At 32.7% G+C, this 24,038-nt stretch overlaps 2 protein-coding genes across 2 annotated transcripts; one reads left to right on the top strand and one right to left on the bottom strand.

The window, feature by feature from the left end:
* Window positions 1–15,535: 15,535 nt before the first annotated feature.
* LOC144545654 (protein NRT1/ PTR FAMILY 4.6-like) lies at window positions 15,536–20,097 on the top strand. The gene is made up of 5 exons (XM_078294214.1): window positions 15,536–15,853; window positions 16,214–16,431; window positions 18,346–18,786; window positions 18,943–19,061; window positions 19,157–20,097. The coding sequence occupies exons 1-5, from the start codon at window positions 15,766–15,768 to the stop codon at window positions 20,013–20,015; spliced, it is 1,725 nt and encodes a 574-aa protein (XP_078150340.1). The 5' UTR covers window positions 15,536–15,765; the 3' UTR covers window positions 20,016–20,097.
* A 54-nt stretch (window positions 20,098–20,151) lies between these two features.
* Window positions 20,152–22,656, bottom strand: LOC144545688 (putative glutathione peroxidase 2). Its single transcript, XM_078294240.1, has 6 exons — window positions 22,461–22,656; window positions 22,255–22,331; window positions 21,759–21,820; window positions 21,385–21,503; window positions 20,746–20,913; window positions 20,152–20,339 (listed from the first exon to the last, which is right to left on the bottom strand). The coding sequence occupies exons 1-6, from the start codon at window positions 22,602–22,604 to the stop codon at window positions 20,307–20,309; spliced, it is 603 nt and encodes a 200-aa protein (XP_078150366.1). The 5' UTR covers window positions 22,605–22,656; the 3' UTR covers window positions 20,152–20,306.
* Window positions 22,657–24,038: the final 1,382 nt, after the last annotated feature.

Genomic DNA, 24,038 nt, shown 5'->3' on the forward strand with positions numbered 1-24,038 from the left:
CAAGTAACCGAACGTTATTTTCATTTCCGGAAATTGAGTGACCGGAAAGAATATCAATATCCGGTTGTTTAGTAACCGGAAGGGGTATTTTTCGAAATTCATTCATAAACTGGGTAGATTTCGTAATTCCATTTTTGTTTTGGGTATTATAAAAATTTCGGAAATTTTTTTTATCAATAATTGTTATGAGCAAACAATAATTAATCAAAATTTTAATAAGATGAACAGGAGCGCTAACAAATAATACCCCAAGCAAAATCATTAATTTTATTTTCGAAATGTTTTTCTACTTGTTGCAATAATTAGTGGTTTCTTGCCATTTTACAATGATAAAAAAAAGTGTCAAAATTCCTGCTCACGTGCATATTCCGTGCTCAAGCCCAACGCTCACATCTATACATAAATTAATGTTTATATATAGTTATACTATCAAAAGTTAAAATATTTCTAAGCATTAATTTCATATCAAAGATGTAATTAAGCTCTACACTAGTTGGAATGACAAATGACGGCCATTTTTATTAATACCTCAAAAAAGTTAATTTTAAAAATAACCCCGCATTGGATTTCTTTTCATAAATGTCTCGACCGTTGGGCCCACAGGCGGCCCAAAAAAGCCACCAGACCGCCTCCTGCAGAGGCGGGCCACACCCCTACTAGATCGCCCCTGCAGGGGCGGGCCACACCTCTAGCAGACTGCCCGAGCCAGGGGCGGTCCACTAAGGACCAAACCGCCTATGGTCCGGGTGGTCTTTTTTATTTTTTTTTTATTTTTTTAGAGATCTTAATATTTTGAAGTGATGTCGTAACTCTTTATAACTTTGATTTGGTTTGTCAGTTGGATATCACAAGTTTAAATATAACACTAATTAAGGACTTGACATTGATTCAAAAATTTTCAACCTCTGACAGCTTGCTGATCTTCTTCTCTTTATTTCTGGTACTAAAACAGTAGTTTAGAACTACTAAAATATATTAAAATCTCAAATTAGATCTTTGTCCGTGCACAATGCACCCTAGACTGACATTTGGTATGGTACCAAGTCCAAACTCAACAGTCAAGCACTAAAAACATCAAATTTGGCCTCTTCTGGTAAATCAGAAAGTCTGGACTGATACAAGAACCAAAATACAAAAGTAATTATACTAGCATGTAGAGCATTCAAAAATACACAGAATTGATACAAATTTCAATTTATTTGGATATTTCTACAATTAGTTATGAATTTCCAAATTTTGGTTTTTGAAAAAACTTTAAACAGCCATAACATTGGCTAGGAAAGTCAGATTTGCACGTATTATCACTTTTCGAAAAGGGGGGATGAGATGGATCTGAATATCACCCCGGGGAATTATTTTCGGGTATTAGAAGCATCACAATTTAAAAAAACGTCGTTTAGTGCCTCAAAAATTCAGTTTAAGTTTTCGGTAGGTATACAACGATCGGTATTTTGTTTATAAACGTCATTTGGATTTTTTTTTATAAACTCATTTTTTTTATAATATATGTATATGTAGAGATAGGCTAATGTGCTTTCGGTAGCATATGGGCCGAAATAAACACGGTCCAAATTTGAAATTTCAAAATTTAAACGGTCGATCCGAACCGTTCATCTTCTTCTCCATATTAATATCTACTTGGAGACCAAATTTTACAATTTTCTGAATTTTTTTACTATTTATTAAGCCACTTTGAAAATCGCTAATCCAACGGTTTTACTGTTTTGTGCAGCCACCGTTGGATCAACAATTTTGTAAAATACTTAATAAATAATAAAAAAATTCAGAAAAATGTAAAATTTGGTCTCCAAGCAGATATTAATATGGAGAAGAAGATGAACGGTTCGGATTTACCGTTTGGATTTTGAAATTTCAAATTTGGACCGTGTGTATTTCGGCCTATATGCTACCGAAAGCATATTAGCCTATCTCTGTATATGTATATATAATATAATATATGTATATAGAGAGTGACTAATGTGCATTCGAATGTATATGGGTCGAAATACATACGGTCCAAATTCAACTTTTCAAAATCCAAACAGTCCATCCGAACCGTTCATCTTGTTCTCCATATTAATATGTGCTTGGAGACCAAATTTTACATTTTTCTGAATTTTTTTACTATTTATTAAGTATTTTACAAAATTGTTGATCCAACGGTGGCTTAACAATACAGTAAAATCAGCAGCCACCATTGGATCAACAATTTTGTAAAATACTTAATAAATAGTAAAAAAAATCAGAAAAATGTAAAATTTGGTCTCCAAGCACATATTAATATGGAGAATAAGATGAACAGTTCGTATCGACTGTTTGGATTTTGAAAAGTCAAATTTGAACCATATGTATTTCAGCCCATATACATTCGAATGCACATTAGTCACTCTCCATGTATATATATGTATATATAATGAAGTTTAAGTTATAATAATGGTATGTATAATACATGTATATATATATATATATGTATATATAAACTCATTTTTTTTATAAACTCATTTTTGTTATTTGAAGTTAAAGTTGTAATAATGGTATGCGCTTGTTGGACGGACTAGTACTGCCAAGCGATTAATCAGGTATAATCGGTCATAATCATAAATAATTGGCCGATTAGTCGGGAAAATCCGTGATAGTTTGATTGCCGCCAACGACTAATTATCAGCCGGTTAATTAGTCTAAACAGTCGCTTTTTACAACACTGATTTAAAGTATCATTATTTATTCTTCTAAAAAAAGTATCTCTATTCTCAAAAGTGTTTGGAAGTACATTACTATTTGTGAATCTTGTACTAAAGAATTTTTTTTAAATAAATTAGTTTTTTCATTACTTGATCAAAATTAAAGTGTTGATATCTATGCACTGAAGTATTTATATCTATGAGGTCAATTATTTTGTTATTAAAAGATTGATGCGAGGATACAAGGTCCTCACTACTTCATTAGAGGAAGGTTGATGCGGGGACCATTAGCATACTGAAAAAGGTGAATTATCATATCAAAGTTACGCATGCAAGTATTAATATGTTATTTTTCAAGTATTTATATATCTATGAAAGTTGACGCGGCAACAAGTGCATGAACTAAAAAAGAGGGACCATATATAATTAGTGGAGATCATAGTAAAATCTTTCTTTACTGTAGCTGAGGAGACAGAGGGACAAGAAATGTGAGAATAAATATAATTATTCTTTTATTAAAGGTTAGCTCGAGGGCCTGCTAAAAATTTGAATTAATAAATAAAAAAGTATTTACAACAGCTAGCCAGGGGTACGTACCTGAGTTACTCGAGAGAAGAGAAAGATATAGTTAATTAAGCCTATGATTTCAGCTCGAATACACTTATTGCCAAATCAGATATATTCATATATATCGATGAAAAAGGTGGTCAATTAAAACTCCTAATAAAGTCTATTATTTTTTGTTTTTTAAGTATGAACATGATTTTTCTGAGTCATACAGTGTGATTGGTTAATGTTTCAGTATAGCTGTGCTATATATACTAACTTTTGTTGCAGGGGTATACACATTCACTAAATGAGGATAAATTGATCTCATTTATATATTTTTTAAAGTTTCGTACTTAGATACTTATTGTGAAAAATTATATGATTGATTCCATTATTTATCAAGAAAAAAATAACAATTATACAATGTGTATAACTTGATGAACTTGTAGCGTTTTTTTATTTTTTTTTCTTCAAAAAGGTACTGATGAGCAACTCATCTACTCTCTTCAGTTATTTCCTTCTTTGTTTGTTTTTGACCCCAAATAACTTGAAATTTTGCCTCAACTGGTTTCACAAAGAATGAAAGTTGATACCCCCATTAATTGGAATTTTTTTTTTAAAAAAATTGCACGGAATGTATGCTTAATATTAAGTTATAGAATTTAATTATAAAGGAGTTATCTTCATAGAAGTGAAAGTAATAAAGAATTTGTGCAAATTTGCTTTACAAGTGTTGTCCTCTCTATAATATACCGTATTACCGTATAACATATATATATAACAAACATTTTTCTTCCATAATATATTTGCCTTCATAACATATCTTCATCTACAAAACTAATTAACGTAACTCACAAAAATCACGGGGGTCGATCTGAATTGCAAATTAACGACGACGACTATCAAGTCGATCGAATACTTAATTAGGTAATTTATACAGCACCAAATCTCAAAAATTTAGATTGTGCCTTTAGGGAGCTAGACATAATGATTCTATTAGTTTCTTAATTAATGGTTGTTCTCATTTAGAGGAAAAGGGTACTGTTCTCAAAATGAGAATGTGTACGTAATTAGTGGCAACTTCTTTTCTTTTGCGTTATGGTGCTTTGCTTATTGAGGATGATTACTGTACGTAACTCTCATTTACACCTTGTTTGGATGGAGAGTAGAGGGAGGGAATGGAAAGAAAATCAAATTTTCTGTCGAATCGTGTTTGGTTGACAAAAAATAATTGGAGGAGAGTACATGAGGTGAAGGGTTTAACCTTGTATCATTATAATTAATAAAATCAATTCTTCTCTCAATTTGAGGTGTAACGAATGGAAAGAAATTTTATTGTAAATATTTTTAGAATAACTAACACAAATGCCCAACCATATATATCTTATGTACCTATATAATTATTATACAAATTTTTTGTCATAATCTTACAACAGTCACCAAATTTCTCATTAACCTTTTAAATTTTAATCAACCAAACAAGAAATAAAACATAAATAAAAGTTAAATTTATTTTTCCTTATTAATTATCCAAACACTAAAAAAGTTGAATACATTCATCTTCATTTCTATTCTATTTCATTAATTTTTATTCTTCACTTCCCCTTTCTTTCTCTACTATCCATCCAAACAGGGTGATAAGAGGGAGAATGCGTAACATATATAAGGACTACTATTTTTGGTCAATTTTCTTGCAAAATTTGGCACATGTGCTATGTGACTGCGCATTATAAAAAATATTGGTTGGATCGTATATTGGTCTAACTCAGGGGCGGACGCAAGATTTTTGCCAGGAAGGGGCAGGAATCGGATTCAAATAGCTTATTGGGTACAAACACATTAGCTTCATGACTTGTTTCGATGGAGAATATCTATTGAATCCTACAAATTTGAGAATTCATTTAAGAAATTGTATCCAATTAATTTCTTAGAAAATTGGTCGATTCAATGTCTTAAAACCTAATTGTTTGAAATTCACAAAAATGAGATTTGAATTTATTGAAAATAAAATCCATAATAATATTCTACGTGTATAACCGAGAATTTCGATATGAAGAACGCAAAAAACCTCCAAATAGTTAATTTTATATGAATTTTATAATATTCAGCGCACATTTGGGTGTAACTTGGGTGTGGTTGATGACAATCCAATCAGTAGGGTCCACTGTCATAGAGACATTATTTGAATTAATTTGTCCTCATTTAGTGTGACCCCTTCATTTTAAGTATACCCACACCATATAAATCAAAACATGAAAAGACATTGGCTTACCATAAACCAAGCCTACCATAAAATTAGAATTAAACGAGGAGTATTCTATTGGGTCAATGACATGTGGGACCCCTTTGTAAGAGTCTTCTCCCTCCTTTGTTATATGAAAATTGGTCTAAAGAAGAGGGTTTTTAGAGCTACAAAAATCAAGAAAAAGAGGAAAGCTTGTGGCTTATTTCCATCAACAATCAAGAAAGAAAGAACCAGATCTGTTTTTTCTCCAGTGAGAGGCAATTAATTAACCTAATTTCAGAGGGGACAAAACCGAAATCAACCTATTTTTTCACTATTTTCGAAAATCTAGAGGGGCGACTGCCCCCCGAACTATAGTGGGTCCACCCGTGATCTAACCGCCATGAACCATAAGTTAAACCATGTTAGATTGTAAAGCAAACCGCATTAATTCGTGGTCAATAGCATGCTAGATCCAATTGCACTTAATTAGCCTCTTTATCACATATCTTATATATCTTGTCAATGTTAATGCACATATGGCTTGTCATGATGTACTAATATCTCCCATTTATGCTTATTGACTAACTCTAGTTTTTTTCGTTCTTATATATAGAGTAATGCTATGATGCTTTACAAAGTAAAGATGGTGTTTTACTTTCTGCTCATATCTTTATTTTCAAAATTTAAATAGTCAATTCAAACTTCTCAATATGTTATTCATATTGAAATGTGCTTGGAGACCAAATTTTACATTTTTTGAAAACTTTTTGCTATTTTTTTTAGAATTTTTGAAAATATGTGTTTTTTATATGAAAACAATGATTCTTTACCATCTAAATAAATAGTAAAAAAATTCAAAAGATATAAAATTTGATCTGCAAGCACATTTTAATATGGAGAACATGCATGTTGAATGGTTCAGATTGACTTTTCAGACTTTGAAATCGTAAAAACTGACTCGTTATTACTTTGAAGTTATAACATTATGACATTAGCCGGAATATATATGTGTCACATGAGTTCTCTAATGGTGCTCTCTTACTAATCAATGGATCGCTTTTGCTAATCAAAACGATTAGTAATATATACCTTTACCTCATAATTAATTAACATAATTGGAAATTAAGCATAAAAACTATGAACAGTAATTGTACATGATGTTTCTTACGTAATTTGCACGCCTAACGACTTTATAGCTAGAATGTCAATGTTAGGTAGCTATATATTTGTCAATTATTGTTCATCGTACTACATAGGATAGGAGCAAATGGAAGAAAAAAAAAAATGAAAGAAACCACTTGGAGATATATTGATAATATGACAAGATCTTCTTTTTACATTTAATGATTTTACATTGTATCCGATCTTAAAGCAGTTGTTCTATACGAAAATCTTGAGATGACTGATAGCAAGATACGTTATACAAGTTTGATTCTGTAATTAATTAGGAGCTTTAGTCATGGTGGTAGTAAGTAATTTGTAGCTAGCCCCATATGTAACGTTAATTATAAATATGCAACTAACAAATTAAAGCCAATCATATAGTGGTATTAAGTAAAAACTGCGGCTACAGAACCATGTGTGGTATATATAACGTCGGCACAAGTAAAGCTATGGAATCATCAACAACTTTCATCCTGCTTTAGACTTAATCAAGAAGGTTGTTAAGAATAATTTAGGGGTCGGCTAATGCGGGCCTACTGTGAGCCAAAATTTTAATGGAGACTAAAAGGAGTAACGTTGTATATATATTAATTCAGAGAAAGTCAAAAAAGAGATTTGGAAATTTGTAAGCCTCTCCCCAAAGATCGAGATCGACATCGATCTGGTTCGACGTATTATATGCACAGATTTAATTAAGAATCAGTCCTCCTAACTATATTGGAGAAAGATAGATGAAAGATTTTCCTCGTTTTAGGTCTAGCTTCTATATATATGCGTGCTGAAATTAATTGTTAAATTCTTAGATATGCAATTCGGTTTCTAAAGTACCTACGTGGTCGGATGATGTGTGTGTACTTGTTGTCACTGCTACCGCGGGTTATTAATTAACACTGGTTGGAACATTTAATTAGAGGAGATCGATTTTGTAATTTTGTTAGAAAGAAATAAGATATGTTTCAATGGACCAACCCTGCCTGAGCTAATTAGGATTTTATCTTTAATATTTGTTTTGATGTCAATTTCGTAATGATAATTCATTTTTAAAGCTGAGTCATATTACCCTCTAATGTTAATTGAGGACCTACCAGATTAGGTTCTGACAGAGAATTAAGGACTTGCATCAGGCAGTGGATGTGGATCTGCTGCTAGCCATGTCAAAGAAAATGTTCTTGTGATCGACCACTCAGCAGCTTTTTGGGGAGATTGACAACCCCTCAAATTAAATGTCTGAAAAAGAATTAGCTAATGTTTTGTTGTTGCTATATGTCTTAGCTTGTTTTGTTGTTGCTAACTACTGTTGTATTTTGGTTAGGTTTTACTTGATTTGGTACTTAGGTACGTTCAGGGGCGGATCTACTGTAGCACAGGGGGGCACAACTACCTCCCCTGAATTTCAAGTTTTAGTAGTGATCTATTAGTACCGATCGATTTTGCTTCTTTCTGAAATTTTTTTTGCTCCCCTCTAGATGTTTGATTTGTAATTCAGGTTAAATTTAGTGTTAAAATCAAAATAAATTTCTTGAATTATGATTGGTAATATTAATTATAAGTTATAAGATCAAAAATTATAAGTTGTGGTATTGGAAAATATAAGTCAAAGCATTATTTTTTTATCGAGTACCCAATTAGTTAATGGGTTTAAATCCGATATATTCTTTGATGTATGAATAGGTGTAAACTGTGTCTTGTTTTAAATATCCCTTTTGGATAATTTTACATATACTTAATAGGTTTTAATATGAATCGGTGAATTAAATATCCACTACTTTAAAAATAAAACACTGGTTGGAACTTGGAACATATATATAATGCAAGTATAACTTTAATGTATAGTCATATATCATCATAAATTATTTTTATTTGGTTAACTGAAGGAAGAAAAGGATAATTAATAGCTTACGTGTTGTTATAAAAAAAAATATACAATATAATAATGATTACTGTACAACAACAATAACAATAAGGATGATGATGATAACAAATTAATAATAATAATAATAATTAAATAATAACGATAAAATTATAACAACACAACAACAACAACAACAGAGTATAAATTTTACCGCTTATAGAGGTAACGGTGATGCTGTAATAATAACTAATTTGAAGATATTTCTTATTGCATGTGCATGGGGATCTGTTTCGCTTTGTTACCGTCCCCAAAACATTAATTATATTAGGCATAGTAAAAGAAAAAAAATTGACCGATCGGTTTCAAAACATTCCTAGATTAGATAACGAACAGTCTAGATTAAATCTTCTTATAATGCCCTCAGTAGTTTAGAAATTTTGTACGGTTTAGATCGGATTTGATGGATATTATTATTGAAGTCTTACAATTCGAGACTTAAATATATAATGCTCAGTGAACATATAAACAGCTTAGTTTTACTCGATACATTATGTAACAACAATCTGTAACCATTAGTGTCATGAGCACCGGGACTCTTGATTGTTTTGAAATTTCATGTAAACGACATAATTTCTATACATTTTGTTGGATTAAAATAATATATTTTGAGTTATATAATGTATTTTAATCTTCTATAAAGGAAAAGGAAATGGAAATGGAAATGGATATGGATATTGGTACGGATCCAAAACAAAGAAAAAAGACCCAAAAACATATCAGAAAGAAGTATAACAAGGACGGACCTGTGAGCGTCTTTCTGTACCAGATCCACAAACTTGCTCTGGCAGGTTCGAGAACATGAGCAAAGTGGATCATATTCTACTAATTTATCATTGTGCCTAGCTATAAATTGAATCGTTGAAATCTTTGAAAGACATAGAATTCAAATTATATCCTATAAAGTGAACAAGATACCGCTGATATGCCTGATCGTGATCGAGCTCCAAATAATATATAACATATATATATATATAAATATATATATATATATATATATATATATATATATATATATATAGTACGGCTAACGCGCTTCCTCTAGCATATGGGCCGAAATGCTTCTGGTGAAAAGTTGAAATTTCAAAATCCAAAAAGTCGATCTGAACCGTTCATCTTCTTCTCCATATTAATATCTGCTTGGAGACCAAATTTTACATTTTTCTGAAATTTTTTACTATTTATTAAGCCATTTTGAAAATCACTGATCCAACGGTGGCTTACCAAACAGTAAAAATCAGAAGCTACCGTTGGATCAGCGATTTTCAAAATGGCTTAATAAATAGTAAAAAATTTCAGAAAAATGTAAAATTTGGTCTCCAAGCAGATATTAATATGGAGAAGAAGATGAACGGTTCAGATCGACTTTTTGGATTTTGAAATTTCAACTTTTCACCAGAAGCATTTCGGCCCATATGCTAGAGGAAGCGCGTTAGCCGTACTCTATATATATATATATATATATATATATATATATATATATATATATTGGATCGGTGTATATAAAGAAATCTTGGCCCAAATTATTAGGCGAATGATATTGATGAATCTGATTCAGGCCTCGATTGATAGGCACACAAAAGCAAGCCTCCTTTATGCACAAAGTGGCCGCAGCCGTACAATTATGCCAGTATAATTTATGCAACAAAGACATGATATATTCTACAATCTACACAGATCAGAGTTCTTTCCTTTTTCTTTCTGTTTTTTTTAACGTATTTAATTACTATCGTCATTTAGTGACACTCTACATCTTCTACTTAATATATATTTGAATATTGTGTAATGCGCACTATGTTATCAATAAACAAATATACCTATTTTAATATAAAACAATTATAAGAAAAGGTTTCTGTTCACTGGGTTTTGTCCACCATCTGTCCACAACCTTATTCATTCATGTCTAACTGTTTTTAACGGAAATCCATTTCTCTTATTCAATTCGACAAAATTAGTTTCCGCCTTCTTCTTCTATTTTTCGCTCTCCGATCAAACTCGTTCCAGTAACACTCCGATCAAACCGATAGTTTCCTCCTCTCTCCCTCTCTCTCTTTCTTTTCTCCTTTCTCCTTACACTACAAAAATTTATTTTCTCCTTACGCTACAGAAATTTCTTTTCTCTCTTTCTTTTCTCCATTTTGAAATCGAGACCAGATCGCAGATAGCAAAGGAGATCCAGGCGACCAGATCATAGCCACCTCCATCTCTCTCACGCTCTGACCGCCGTACACACGAGCTCTGCTGTTTCTCTCTCTGCACCTCGCTTCGTCATTTCTCTCTCCGCATCGGCCCTCGGCCGTGTCCTGCTCTATATGATCAGTAGCCAACTCGGTAGCCACGTGGCAGTGCTTCTCGTCGTTAAGGTACTTCAGGTAAAGGCAAAGGCTAACGGCAAGGGTCGATGGTCGATCTAACGATGTGATGTGACACAGTTCAGGTAAGCAAAAATTACTTACAGGATACATGAAGTAATTTGATGTATCAAGTAATTTTACTGGATATATAAGTAATTTTACAGGATATATGAAGTAATTTTACTTTACTAAATACATCATTGATTTTGATTTAAATATTTTTGATCGTTTGTTTTGTAGTTGGTTGAAATGGTTCTGAGTGTCATGCAATTTGAGATGCCTGTCAAGGATAAATGGTTCTTCATTAATCCTTATTTGTCTGTAAGTATTGTTTTTTTGCTTTTTTATTTTATTATCTCTTTATTAATTTAATATTTTTATTTTTGCTGTTGAAATACTTGAGTACTCTTTAATGTGTTTTATTTTGTATGATACAGGTTTGTATGCATGATTACACTACATATGTTTTTCAGTTAGGTGAATAACTTGTAAGATTATTTTGTATTTCTTATTTGTTATAAATCGAATTTGTTTCATTGTTTATTTTATTATTATGCAAGATGGCATCTTAAAAGAATGTGTCGTTCTTGTGATGAGGCTTCTTATTAATCTGAATAATGAACACAGGAGGTTTTTAATGTAAAAGTTATTTGTCCATAGTTTTTTTTGTTGCTATTATGATATTCTGAATGTTGCGGTGAATATTTTTATCTTGTGTTGAACAGATGTTGTTTGTGGTAACATATGTTGTTTTGTGGTAAACAGATTTTGTGTATGATGATGGATGTATGTATAGATTTAGCAATTTTATAGTATACATGGTATTATTTTATGGTTTATATTTTGCAATTTTACAGTATACATGATTGTTTGCAGGTTGTAGTTTAAACTGAAATGTAGCATTTTTTTACATTTTATCTTATAGTATAGATGGTAATATTTTATGGTTTAGTTTTAGAAATTTTACAATATACAAGATTCAATTGAAAATTTACAATATTATGTGAAAATTTTACAATATAGACGATTCAATTGAAAATTTACAGTATTATTTGAAAATTTTACAGTATACAAGATTCAATTTTACAATATATATTTTACAGTATACAAGATTCAATTGAAAATTATACTGTATACAAGATTCAATTTTACAGTATACAAGATTCAATTTTACAATATACAAGATTCAATTGTAAATTTTACTATGTATAAGATTCAATTTTACAGTATATAAGATTCAATTGAAAAATTTACAGTATACAAGATTCAACTCAGTGCGGACGCTAATAACTCTAACTGCCAATAACCGCTAATAACTAACTCTAACTGCCAATAACTTCCTATAAATGCAATTTCCGAAAGTACAATTTGAAAGTACATTTATTTTGTCCTGTTGTGCAAGTTGCAATCTTTTTCTAACTATCATGGGACCACTTAAAATAGTTGCTGGATGTTTTGTGATTAACTGATATATTTTATGTGATATATTGTATAATTATACCGCATGTAGAAGTAATTTTACAGTATTCGCGCAAGTCAAAGCTGTGGACAAATGGTGGACAAAAGGCTGTGGACAATTAGACGCTTCCTATTCTAGACTCATGATTCAAATTAATACTCCAAATATGTACTTGGCTATTGCATGATGCGTACTTATTATTTTGAAGTTTATGCTAATTTTAGATATCATTTTATAAAATACTAAAATGCACACTTAAATAGTGCATAATACATATTTAATTATTGCATAACGAACTCTTACACTTTTGAGAAAAACAAAAATTGCCATAATTGAACAGTAATTAAGGATTGAACTTGTGGATAAGTATAACATTCCTTCTTATTATTGTCATTTAAGCCTTAATGGTATTGAACTCCAATAAGGCAACACAAAAGGTTGGATCGATCATCTATTAACTAGCTTCATTAATTTTTTAAATTTTGTGGAATTTACAAAGATGTTGTGTGATAAAGATATTAATAATTAGTAAATAAGTGCAATATGCAGTAATTATCAATGGATAAGGCATAATAATTTTCCATGACTTACCGTGTTTCATATATATATAAGAAAACCAAAATCCAAAGGAGAAGGAGATGTTTTCAATCGAGGTCTAAAGGGTTGTGATTTATACAGTTGATCTGCTAATGGTGGGGGGCTCCTGAAACCATGGACTAACTATATATTGTACTGAATAAATGAAAAATCAAATAGCCCCAAAAAGAATTTTATCAAAATTACTTCTTCTTTTTTTTTTTTTTTTTTTGCAGATAGCTTGAATGCTTAATCGGCTCTTGGCATAAATTTAAAATGCAAGCAGAGAGAATTAGGCTGTAAGATTTTTAAATGGGCCAGATGCTAATCAACTTGTAAGCCTGCCTAGGCACTACAAATCTCGTTTCTCTAACTATCAATTTCAATTATGGCCCTTCCAAACTAAATATCAATTTCAATAATTCATATTATTCGGCAATTAATGACTTTCTATAGTAGATTAAGCATTAAGGATTGTTTTTTTTTTTTAAGTACAGCAAATGAACACCAAATTCTTATTATAACACAATTCAACCTCACATTAAGGGTGTCAACGGGTACAATACGGGTCAGGTGAAGACATTTTTATACCCGTACCCGCTATGATAACAAAAAAAAATCTTTATCCTTACCTGTCTTTTTGAATACGGTACGGGTCGGATAAACGGATAAAAAAGTGTCATTGACATTTTAATTTGTTCTTTCAATAAAATATTTTTCAAAATAAGAAAAATGATAAAATAATGAATACAACTAATTTATACTATGAAAATTGAATAAAATACAAAACTTTATTATATCATGTATCATCTTCATACAAATATATATATCTATATACTAGTATCATACCCGTGCGTTGCAACGGGGACATATTATAAAAAACAAATATATCAATGAAAATAATAATTATCTAAAAATTAAAACACATGTTAATAGAAAATTTAAATGATTCTGTATTTTTAATTAACTTTAATCGTGATCTCTGATAACAATTTGATGATGTGATGATTTTTTATTTTTAAGTACCAATGATATCAAATAATAGCTCGATTCGAATCTAATATCAAATATCATACAACAATTCAATATCAACATATAATATGATATCAAAAAACATAAATAAAAAGTGTTATCATGTGTATGTATATGATACACACACACACACACACACATATTATAAGAAAAATATATATTCACACACATGTTCCAATTTATATTCTTCTTTGTTTTCAATTTAGAACACACATGCACACACACATTGATATATTCTATATCGAAAATATATTCTAAATTGTCCACACCAATATGTATAGAAACAAAGAAAGAGAAATAAGGAAATAAAAAAAATGATTTCCATTGTGATCCGTATAAAAAATGAAGGAAACAATAAATAAAAAAATGGAAAGTGGAGTCCTCTCAATTGAAGAGGAGAAATATGGAAACAAAAAAAAAATAAGGAAATGGATAAATATATCGCTAAATTTCAGAATTTATTCAATTTTAATTGTAACGTATCGTGTGGCAGCATATGTGGTGGGTATGTTTTTAATTAAATTTAGATTTTTATACATAAAACAAATGCATTTAATCAAAAGAAGACAAAATATGTAATTGGAGAGCTGAGATCAAATCCGAAGTTTCATCTCTCAATCGTAGCCGTTGGCGGATCGGACATCCAACGTGCTTAATAATAGAATAGAGATAATTTTATTTTTAAAAATGATCTTATACGAAAATAGGTATAACGGAAAAAAAAAAAAATCAATAATTGTACCCGATTAGCTAATGAAAACAAAAATCTTACCCTTATCCGTATTTTCGGATATAATACGAGTCGGATAAACAGGTAAAAGAATGCCATTGACGAATTGACATCCTCTCCAAAACAGGGCATGGTCCAGGATTCAGCTTTTTCTGCACACTCACTGCACCTGGAGCGCTACAGGAAATCAAGTTCTTTTATAAATTGTGTGACATAACTCTGAAGTAGTATTGAATAGTGATGTGCCAACAAAATTGATTGCTTCCGGCAGAACAGGTGCTTTGTCCTCTTGTGATATATTAAAGATAATTGGTTAACTGCTATCCCGGCTTGTTAGGAAGAATCAAATATGATAGTTGATTTTTATATGTTAATTTGACCTAATGGTACTGTTTTGAGGTCAATAGCTGTCAGTAAGCTAATCTCGATATATTTAAATGTTCCAGATTACTTCGTCCACAAATTAATTTGACCTAATATTACATGTGATCTTCTGATCTATATATCATAGTTCAGAGACAGAGATAAAAATATTTTTCCGTGATGTTTGTTTAACCAAAATAAGACTAAAACCTTAATTTCTACCTGGTTGCAGCTGTCACAAATTTCATCTTAATCAGTTGTTGTTTTCTTGCAGAGGTGCACATAGTGTACTATGTGCCTTTAAAATAGGAAGTCCGTCCCAAATTTCAAAGTTCAACCGCTCTTGATGTCAGAAGATATCTTCTTAAAGGGACCTATTGCTTGAATAATGACAGAAAAAGACCATATGCATATATGCATTTGATTAATGTAGTTTTTTTTTTTTTTTATATATAATAACGACCACTATAAAAATGAGAATGGCAATGATTGTCTATTTGTCTCGTTGGTTGGCTTTAGGTAGCTAGCTAGGCATCTCATTTTCTACGGAGCTAGTATTAGTATACGTATATACTTTATTTATATAGTAGATAACTATATATAAATCTATCACTATATATATCACACTCCGGATATGTATGACTGCATATACTAGGAAATATTGGAGACTCTTCAGAGAAAAGTTGAGGATTTCTTACCAGCATACTAATTAAGTCGCAGAATGACTGTTCAAGGATTAGTAGACTGGAGAGGAAGGCCAGTTAACCCAAAATGGCATGGAGGTGTCAGAGCTGCACTCTTTCTCCATGGTACACATTGATTTTTCTCTCTCTCAATTCTGGACCTCGATCTATCTCTCTCATTTACATGTGCGTGAGACCTGTGTGTGTGTGTGCACGCGCAGGCACATACACATACACATACACATACATGTAGTATATCGATCCTAGCAAAAGATCAGTTCCTATTTGCTTGATTGGCAGAAAAGGAGCGCTCAGCTGGTTAGTTTTTATTGATTGGCAGGTTTTATGTCGCTCTTTCTTTCTCTGTTGTAGTCATAAACTTTCTAATTTTGTCAATGTGAACTTAAGCTCGGAATCGCAAATTTAAACTCGTGACCATTATTGCTTACTTAACAGACTTGTCTTTTCTCTCAATAATTCTGGCAGTGCTAGTGGTGCTGGTGAATGCAGCGAACATAGCAAACTTGATGAATTTGGTGTCATATTTGCATGGAACCATGCATATGGGTGTTGCTAGCTCTTCCACCGCAGCCACAAATTTTATCGGTGCGATGTGCATGTTCTCTTTAGTCGGGGCTTTCATCTCTGACTCATATATCAAACGTTTCCATACCATGCTCATATTTGGCCCCTTGGAGGTCTTGGTATAATTAATTTACTCGCTTTCTTCTCTCCTTTGTTCTTTGCTTATTCAATTAATTTTTTGGTTTGGAGAAACATGCACACGGAAACATATGACTCCGGATGGGTTTTATTTCTAGCCGATCCCAATTTGTTTGGAACTAAAGATTTGGTTGTTGTTGTTGTTTAGAAACATGCACACGGAAACATATATGTTGTCTCACTGACCAAGGTTTTCGGGAAGAAAAATTGCAAAAGTTGATTTGAGAATTATATGAATTTTCTAGATTGGTAGCATTAAGGAGAGATTTTTATGACATTAGTATTAAAAGAAAAATGGGCGGCAGCACTGCCGGCAGAAATGCTGCCGGCAGCAAATTAGCCACAGCCTATATATATAGAGAGAGAGAGATGGGCTACGATGAGTTGTGAAATAAAGCGACTATTTTACTTTACGCTCATATTTGTGATTTTTAAGTTCAAAACGTCGATCCAAACCATTCATCTTGTTCTCCATATTGAAATGTGCTTGGAGACCAAATTTTACATTTTTTGAAATTTTTTTACTATTTATTAAGCAATTTTGAAAGTCGCTGATCTGATGGTCCAGCAAAATTTTACTGTTTTTTACTGTTTACAGCAAAACAGCAATTTTCAAAAATGCTTAATAAATAGTAAAAAAATTCGAAAAAATATAAAATTTGGTCTCCAAGCACATTTCAATATGGATTAAACATCTAACGGTTCAGATCAGTCGTTTGAACTTTCAAAATAAAAATACAATTTTGAAGTAGAAACACGTTTTACTTCGCAACTCACCTCACCGTAGCCCAAACTTGTGAACTCAGCTGGTATTCTCGATGATTAAGACCATAGATTTAATTTATGCGGTACTAAACGAAGTAGCTAAGATGTCATGGTCATGTTGGCTATTTATTATAGCTGCAATTATTGTATTTTCAAACTCAGGTGCATTATTGATAGACCAAACTTGTGAACTCAGCAGTAATAACTTGAAGCTTAAATATTCGTAAATTAAAGTCGACAAACCTTTAGAATTTAGATTCTCAAGGAATATTGAACAATAATTATTTATACCACCTTTTTAGCTCCAAAATTAAGTAATATCACATCTGAAAAGTCTCAAATGGTTTCAAAGGCAAGTCTTAATTTATCAGTGCTTCATGTTAAATATATTATTTAGACAGTACTGATTAGGCTTTAACCACTGTTAGTTGTGACCAACTACAAAGCAAGATCATTGTAGTACTTGAACCTAGTACTAAATCTAGGTATATAATAACTTAAACCAGTATACTGCTTTCAACCCCTGCTCTCCGTTTCAAGAGTTCGTAACATACAATTACATGTCCAGACTATAATTACTAGAGCTTCTCACAAATCTTGTCAGTTTGTTTTCTTGTTCACTTAATCAGTGATATCTGTCTAAGTAATTAATTAACTGCCCTGTGTCTGTCCCCGGTTCAACATAAATGATTCTATTCCTTATATTTTGATTTAAGAAAGAAGGTAGAATACTTTATAGTAATGATAACAGTGATTTTTGTATCTGTTGGCTAGTTGTGGTCTCCCTCTTTAGAAAAAATTAATTCCCATGCTTTATCTCATTATATTTTTGTTATTGGCAAATAATAAATAATTCTCTCCTTCAAAAAAAAAAAAGAGAGTATATATTTTTAGTTTTACTATTGCTGTTTTATTACAGATAAAAGTCTAAATTAAAGGCCTCAACATATTCCTACTTTGTCCTACCAATAATAGCAGTATTCAATACCTTGAGACTAAGCATCATATTTTATAATACAAGAATACCTGATTACACAAAAAGGAATATCAAGCATGTGAATTTTGACCAAGACCACCTTGTTATTCCCCTTTGCTATAATTAGCATACTTTCTCACAATTCAATCTCTAGGGCTACGGTCTCCTCGCCATCCAAGCCCACTACCGATCTCTACACCCGCCACAATGCGACATAAACAAAGAAAACAATAACTGTGTCCAAGTTCACGGCTTCAACTTTGTACTGCTAAACATTGGCCTCTATACAGTCACTTTTGGCGAAGGGTGCTTGCGTGCCTGCATTGCTTCCTTAGGAGGGGACCAATTTGACGATGATGACACAATCGAGCAAAGGCAAAAGATCAGCTTCTTCAATTGGTTCACTTTTGCGATCTCCATTGGTGGCTTCTTGGGGTTGATTTTCGTGGTCTGGGTGGAGAATAACAAGGGATGGGACATAGGTTTTGCACTTTGCGCACTCCTTGTTTTCATTGGGTTGATTGTCACAGCCTGCGGTTTCCCCTTTTACAGAAACCAAATACCAGCTGGAAGTCCCCTTACTCAAATTTTACAGGTGTGTGCTGCTGGAATTTTCTGCTACACTAGTATATTCATATAGTCTAATTTAATAATAATAGTCTGGTTGTACTGGCTTGCTTATCCTAAGAAATAAACTTACATTTGTTGAATCTACTTTATAGGCTTTCACTAATCTTTCTATCATATATAGGTGTTTGTAGCTGCATATAGAAAGAGAAACCTTTCATTAACAGACTACAAAGAATCAGAAGAAGTTGCCAATAGAAATACACCGCGAATGGAAGTCTTTGCCAGGACCACAGGATTCAAGTAAAGTTCTTTTACAAAATCCTACCTTATGTATTAATTGTTATAGATTCAGGCACGTCAATTTCACTTCCATGTGTAAATTATTTGATTTGTAGATTTCTGGACAAGGCAACAATAGATAATGGAGACAAAGGAGGCTGGTCCTTCTGCAGCACGACCCAAGTAGAAGAAATCAAGATAATCCTTCGTATGCTTCCACTATTCATTAGCTCCACAATAGGATACTTGCCCTTTCCTCTACTCATGACCTTCACAGTTCAACAGGGCGGCACCATGAACACACAGCTCGGTAAAATCCACATATCTCCTGCAAGCCTCTTTGTCGTACCAATCACATTTCAAATGGTAACTTTAGTAATCTATGACCGAGTGATTGTTCCACTTTTACGAAAATTAACTGGCTACCCAGGGGGTATAACTCACTTGCAACGAGTCGGCATAGGGTTTTTTTTTGCAGCTGTTGCCACAGCTGTTGCAGCTCTGGTAGAAACAAAGAGAAAGAAAGTTGCAATTGAACATGGCTTAATCGACTCAAGCACAGGAATTCCTATGTCTGTCTTCTGGCTGGGGTTACAGTTCTTTTTTCTAGGCATCATAGATGTGACCTCATTTGTTGGATTGTTAGAATTTTTCTATAGTGAGGCATCAACCGGGATGAAGTCCATTGGCACATCAATTTTCTTCTGCATAATTGGTGTGGCAGCTTGGTTGTCAAGCTTTCTCATTAATGTGGTGAATAAGGTTACAAGAAATGGAGAGGGAAAGGGTTGGTTAGATGGAGCGAACTTGAATAGGAGCCACCTTGACAGGTTCTATTGGTTGCTTTCAGTTATCGGATTGCTCTCGTTTTTGAACTATGCTTATTGGGCTAATAAATATGTATCTAGGTACAATCCAGGAATTGTGACAGAAGATGTGAAAAGATCTCCTAAGAGAGAGACAGATACCATCTAAACTTAGTTGTATGAATGTTCTTTGATTTATGGATTGTTATGTACTATATGAGACGTCTTGATTAATGTATGTATTAGAAGATCTGAAATTCCCCAGAGTCGTGTTTTGTGAAGAAAAAAAAATGGAAAGGTTCAGCTTCACGAGAAATTTAAGTTTTATTCATTCAAAATTAATATCATTGAATTTGATATTTGATGCCAAAGAGCATAAACAAGAACAAAAGAAGAATAGGTGTTAAATAGATACATATGCTTTTACACTGCTAAACCCAGGCTCAGTACCAATCATCTACTATGAAGCCTTCAATTGTTTCTGAATGTCACTCTGCAATTAAAAACAAAATACCAAGAGAGAGTAAGCAGAAAGGCAAAAAAAAATATGAGAGCAATATTGAAAGTCTCGAAACAAATAGTAGACTGGATTTCACTACCATCTCGATAAGCCCCGACGACCATGAATTAGTGTCTACCAGTACCAGCCAATATGGTTATGGTACTACTCAACTACTATTTTTTCAATTAATTTGTTTTTTGCATTTGCTGACTTTTTTTTTGCTTCCTTTTTTGAATATGAGGTCAAGTGAACCAAATTGCATCATTATGGCTTGACTTTGGCAGGATTGAAGTAAATTTAGGATTTATTTAATGCACAATTAAGTGATCAGGCTCAATTCCACAACTGAGGCAGCTATATGCCAGCTAAAATTTCAATGCTTCATAATAACTATTACCTCGATTTTTGAAGGCAACGTGTTAGGTGAATATCTCCTTACAACAGCTCCATTTTTTCCCACAAGAAATTTGGTGAAATTCCATTTAATTCCACTTCCCAGAAATCCAGCTTTTTGTGATTTCAAGTACTTGTACAGTGGTGTTGTGTTCTTTCCATTCACATTAATCTAGTAAAAAGACCAGTGTATCGAGAAATGATCAAAATTAGAAAGCATAAAAAGGAACTTTGTTAATCATAATATTAAGAAAACTTGCTCTGACTTTGGCTCCTAGTGTTGGTACAATACGTCTTTTTTTATCGTTCTTCTTCTTGTTTCTAATTAATACTTAGAGTGAATTTACTTGACAGATCGATGAATAAGCAAACAACTTGGTTCTGTCAAAAGACATTAAGAAAATATTAAAGTGTCGGAACAGTTAATCATACTGTTCTGACAATACACAGGTGCAAGCTGGTGCAAAAACATAACACTTCTAAATAAACAGCTTTGACTGCATTCACGTTAGATATGGATGATGTTCAACATTTGATAAATGAGTAGAACTGCCCGAAAATATTCTAGGCCTAGTATACCATAATTGTGAAAAATATTTTATATGAACTTTTCTTATTCCTTGAATGGTGGTAGTTCATCTACCTTTTCAAAAATGGGGAACTCTGCTTTAAATCTTGAGCAGACAGTCTCTTTTATTTCCTCATTGCTCCCAGGCTCTTGACCCGCAAATTGGTTGCAAGGAAATGCAAGGATCTCAAATCCTTCACGATGGCATAAACAAAGGATACTGTTAAAGCAAAATTAAAGGAAAAACACTAAAACAATAGCAGAATGAAATTATTAAAACCCGACCCCCCCCCCCCCCCCCGCCCCGCCCGCCGCACAAGTGTCAACGTCACGTCTATTTGTTTAGATGCATGACTGCGAGCCTGCATCCGCTAGCATGTTCATGTGTCAGCAGCAAAATAGAAACTTCTGTTTTTGTCAAAAATAGCCCAATCAAAGCAAGTTCAAACCTTTTTCTCTGTATTTTTCATAAAGAACATTCATCTCCTTGTAGTTGGAGTGAGTCAATCCACTGCATTAATAAAGCGAGCGTTTTATTTGAATTATACAATAAAATTTTGCTATTACTAGAAACTAGGAGTCTAGGACTGAAAGAACTTATGTTAATTCAAATTCAATAAAAGTTGAAATTACATTGTAGATTTTCTATTTTCAGTAAATTCCATTCCCCCAAAACCATGATTTCAATAATACCAGTACCATACCATTTCTCCAGTCCAGTACCAATACAGTGCCAGTACACTGGACACGATGTGGTTTTCAAAATTGACCCTCTGTATTTTAATGACATAAATATGCATTTGTATGGCCTGAGTTTCATTCCAGGCTCAATCACATGCTATATCAATATGCAAGTAAGAAAGTGTACCACACAGATCTGGTTCCCCTTTATTTTAAAAAATCAATGCCAAGCAAAAATAAAACAAATAAATAAGGAGAATGTACCATTTCGAAGCAACATTGACAATTAGGAGAACTTTTCCTTCATAAGCGCTCAGGCTCACGTCATTTCCCTTGATATCCTTCACAGACCACGACATCATATAAGTTCAATTTGGAGCTCAACATTAGAAAAATGGCAACTTTTTGTGGGGTTAGATGAACTTTAAACAAATTGAAATATTTGGAAACTTCCAGCTTGATGAATCTACCTTGACATTGATCTCGTAAATAGAATTGGGCAAGTCTTCCTCCGCTAATTTTCCAAACAGGGAAACTGAATCAAGGTTTAAGAAGACGAGAACAAAAGCCAAGAAAAGAGCAACGAGGGCCCAGATTTGAAATATGGAATTCATGGGGGACCTGGTAACAAAAGCACCTCCCTCCGAACTCCGAAGGTAATTTGGGTAGCCTGGTACCTCTCACACTCCTTTGGCATTTATTATTGATATCGGAGTCGGACACTGTGAGAACGGATCCTCTCATTCGGATTCGGTAGAGAAATTTCTGTTGTCTGACTCTGACAGTCTGACCTGCGGGTCGGAAAGCATTTTGAATAGTTATTTACCCCCACATGCCAGCTATGAGCTATCCAATTAATAGCAAATTTTCCTAGTATCCAAAGTTCCAAACCGGAGAATCAGCACGACGGCACGCTATCTGGCTATCTGCGATTAAGGGGTGTTCATCGGTTCGGTTGGATTTGGTTGAAATCCAACCGAATTTGGCAAACTAAAGTTATAATTCGGTTTTAAAAATAGAACCGAACCGAATCGAATTAGCATTGCAACCATTAAACCGAACCGAACCAAATTAGCATTACAACGATTAAACCGAACAAACCGAACTGTTTGAACCGAACTAATTCGGTTCGGTTCAAAACCGAATAAACCGGACCCAATGAGCACCCCTATGACTGCGAACCAGCGACTGGTCAAATTCTTGTTCAGAAAATTTTGAAGAAACCGATCGACGCACGACGGTACCCGTATTTGTTCGAGATTTCCGTTATCTCCAAAACAACCGTTCTGAAACAGAGTTTATCTAGTTGTGCTTGGAGGATTGAAATGATTCAGCTAATTTGGTTTTAATTAAAATAATTTCTTTCAAAAACCAACGGCGTAGTCAAAAATTTTATTGAGAGTAGGTAAAAATTAAATTATTAATAAACAGTTATTATTTTAACGGATAAGGATACGATTTGACCACTATCTAATCTGTATCCGAACGTTTACATCTCTATTCCAGTGATCCAGTCTAGATTGAATGTTAAGGTTCAAATAATTTCTAGATGCTCCTGGATCTCTGTGAACTAATAATTATTTTTATTTTTTTTTCTTAATGAACTAATACACCAAATCTATTTAGAAAAAAAATATTCAATTATTTTTCTTGTTTCTTTGCAAATCAACAAAACCTTTTTTTTTTTGTTAAATTCAAAATTAACACAAAAAAGACCGAATTAAGCCACAACTAGAAAGAATCACGGCAGGAGTAGGCAACGAACAAAAATGGAGATAGACAATGACCTAATTTTATATAGATTTATAGGTAATTTTCAAAATCCAGAAATAGACGGTTGTTTATCCCTGATCCATACGGCTCCACCTCTGTTGAGAAGAATAGTTCAGTTATTTATAGTTTTGATCGAGTTTCAATTTTAAACTAATGGTAGTTGGATTTTCAATTACTGTTAAAAATTAAATAAATGAAACGAACTAAATAAAATGAACTACTTTATGTTATAATATTGTTTTTGATAAATATGTTATAATATTGTATAACACAAA

This window comes from Carex rostrata, chromosome 2 (genome assembly GCF_964058835.1).
Source record: "Carex rostrata chromosome 2, lpCarRost1.2, whole genome shotgun sequence".
Classification (NCBI taxonomy): domain Eukaryota; kingdom Viridiplantae; phylum Streptophyta; class Magnoliopsida; order Poales; family Cyperaceae; genus Carex; species Carex rostrata.

Bases quoted from the DNA above. Each gene is read 5' to 3' on its own strand.
- LOC144545688 (XM_078294240.1), bottom strand. From the start codon at position 22,604: ATGAATTCCATATTTCAAATCTGGGCCCTCGTTGCTCTTTTCTTGGCT. The intron at 22,332-22,460 runs GTAGATTCATCA...TGGTCTGTGAAG, and splicing joins TTTACGAGATCAATGTCAAG to GATATCAAGGGAAATGACGT. The intron at 20,340-20,745 runs GTAATAGTTATT...TTTTAATTGCAG, and splicing joins CGTTGCCTTCAAAAATCGAG to AGTGACATTCAGAAACAATT.
- LOC144545654 (XM_078294214.1), top strand. From the start codon at position 15,766: ATGACTGTTCAAGGATTAGTAGACTGGAGAGGAAGGCCAGTTAACCCA. The intron at 16,432-18,345 runs GTATAATTAATT...TTCAATCTCTAG, and splicing joins TTGGCCCCTTGGAGGTCTTG to GGCTACGGTCTCCTCGCCAT. The intron at 19,062-19,156 runs GTAAAGTTCTTT...TTTGATTTGTAG, and splicing joins GCCAGGACCACAGGATTCAA to ATTTCTGGACAAGGCAACAA.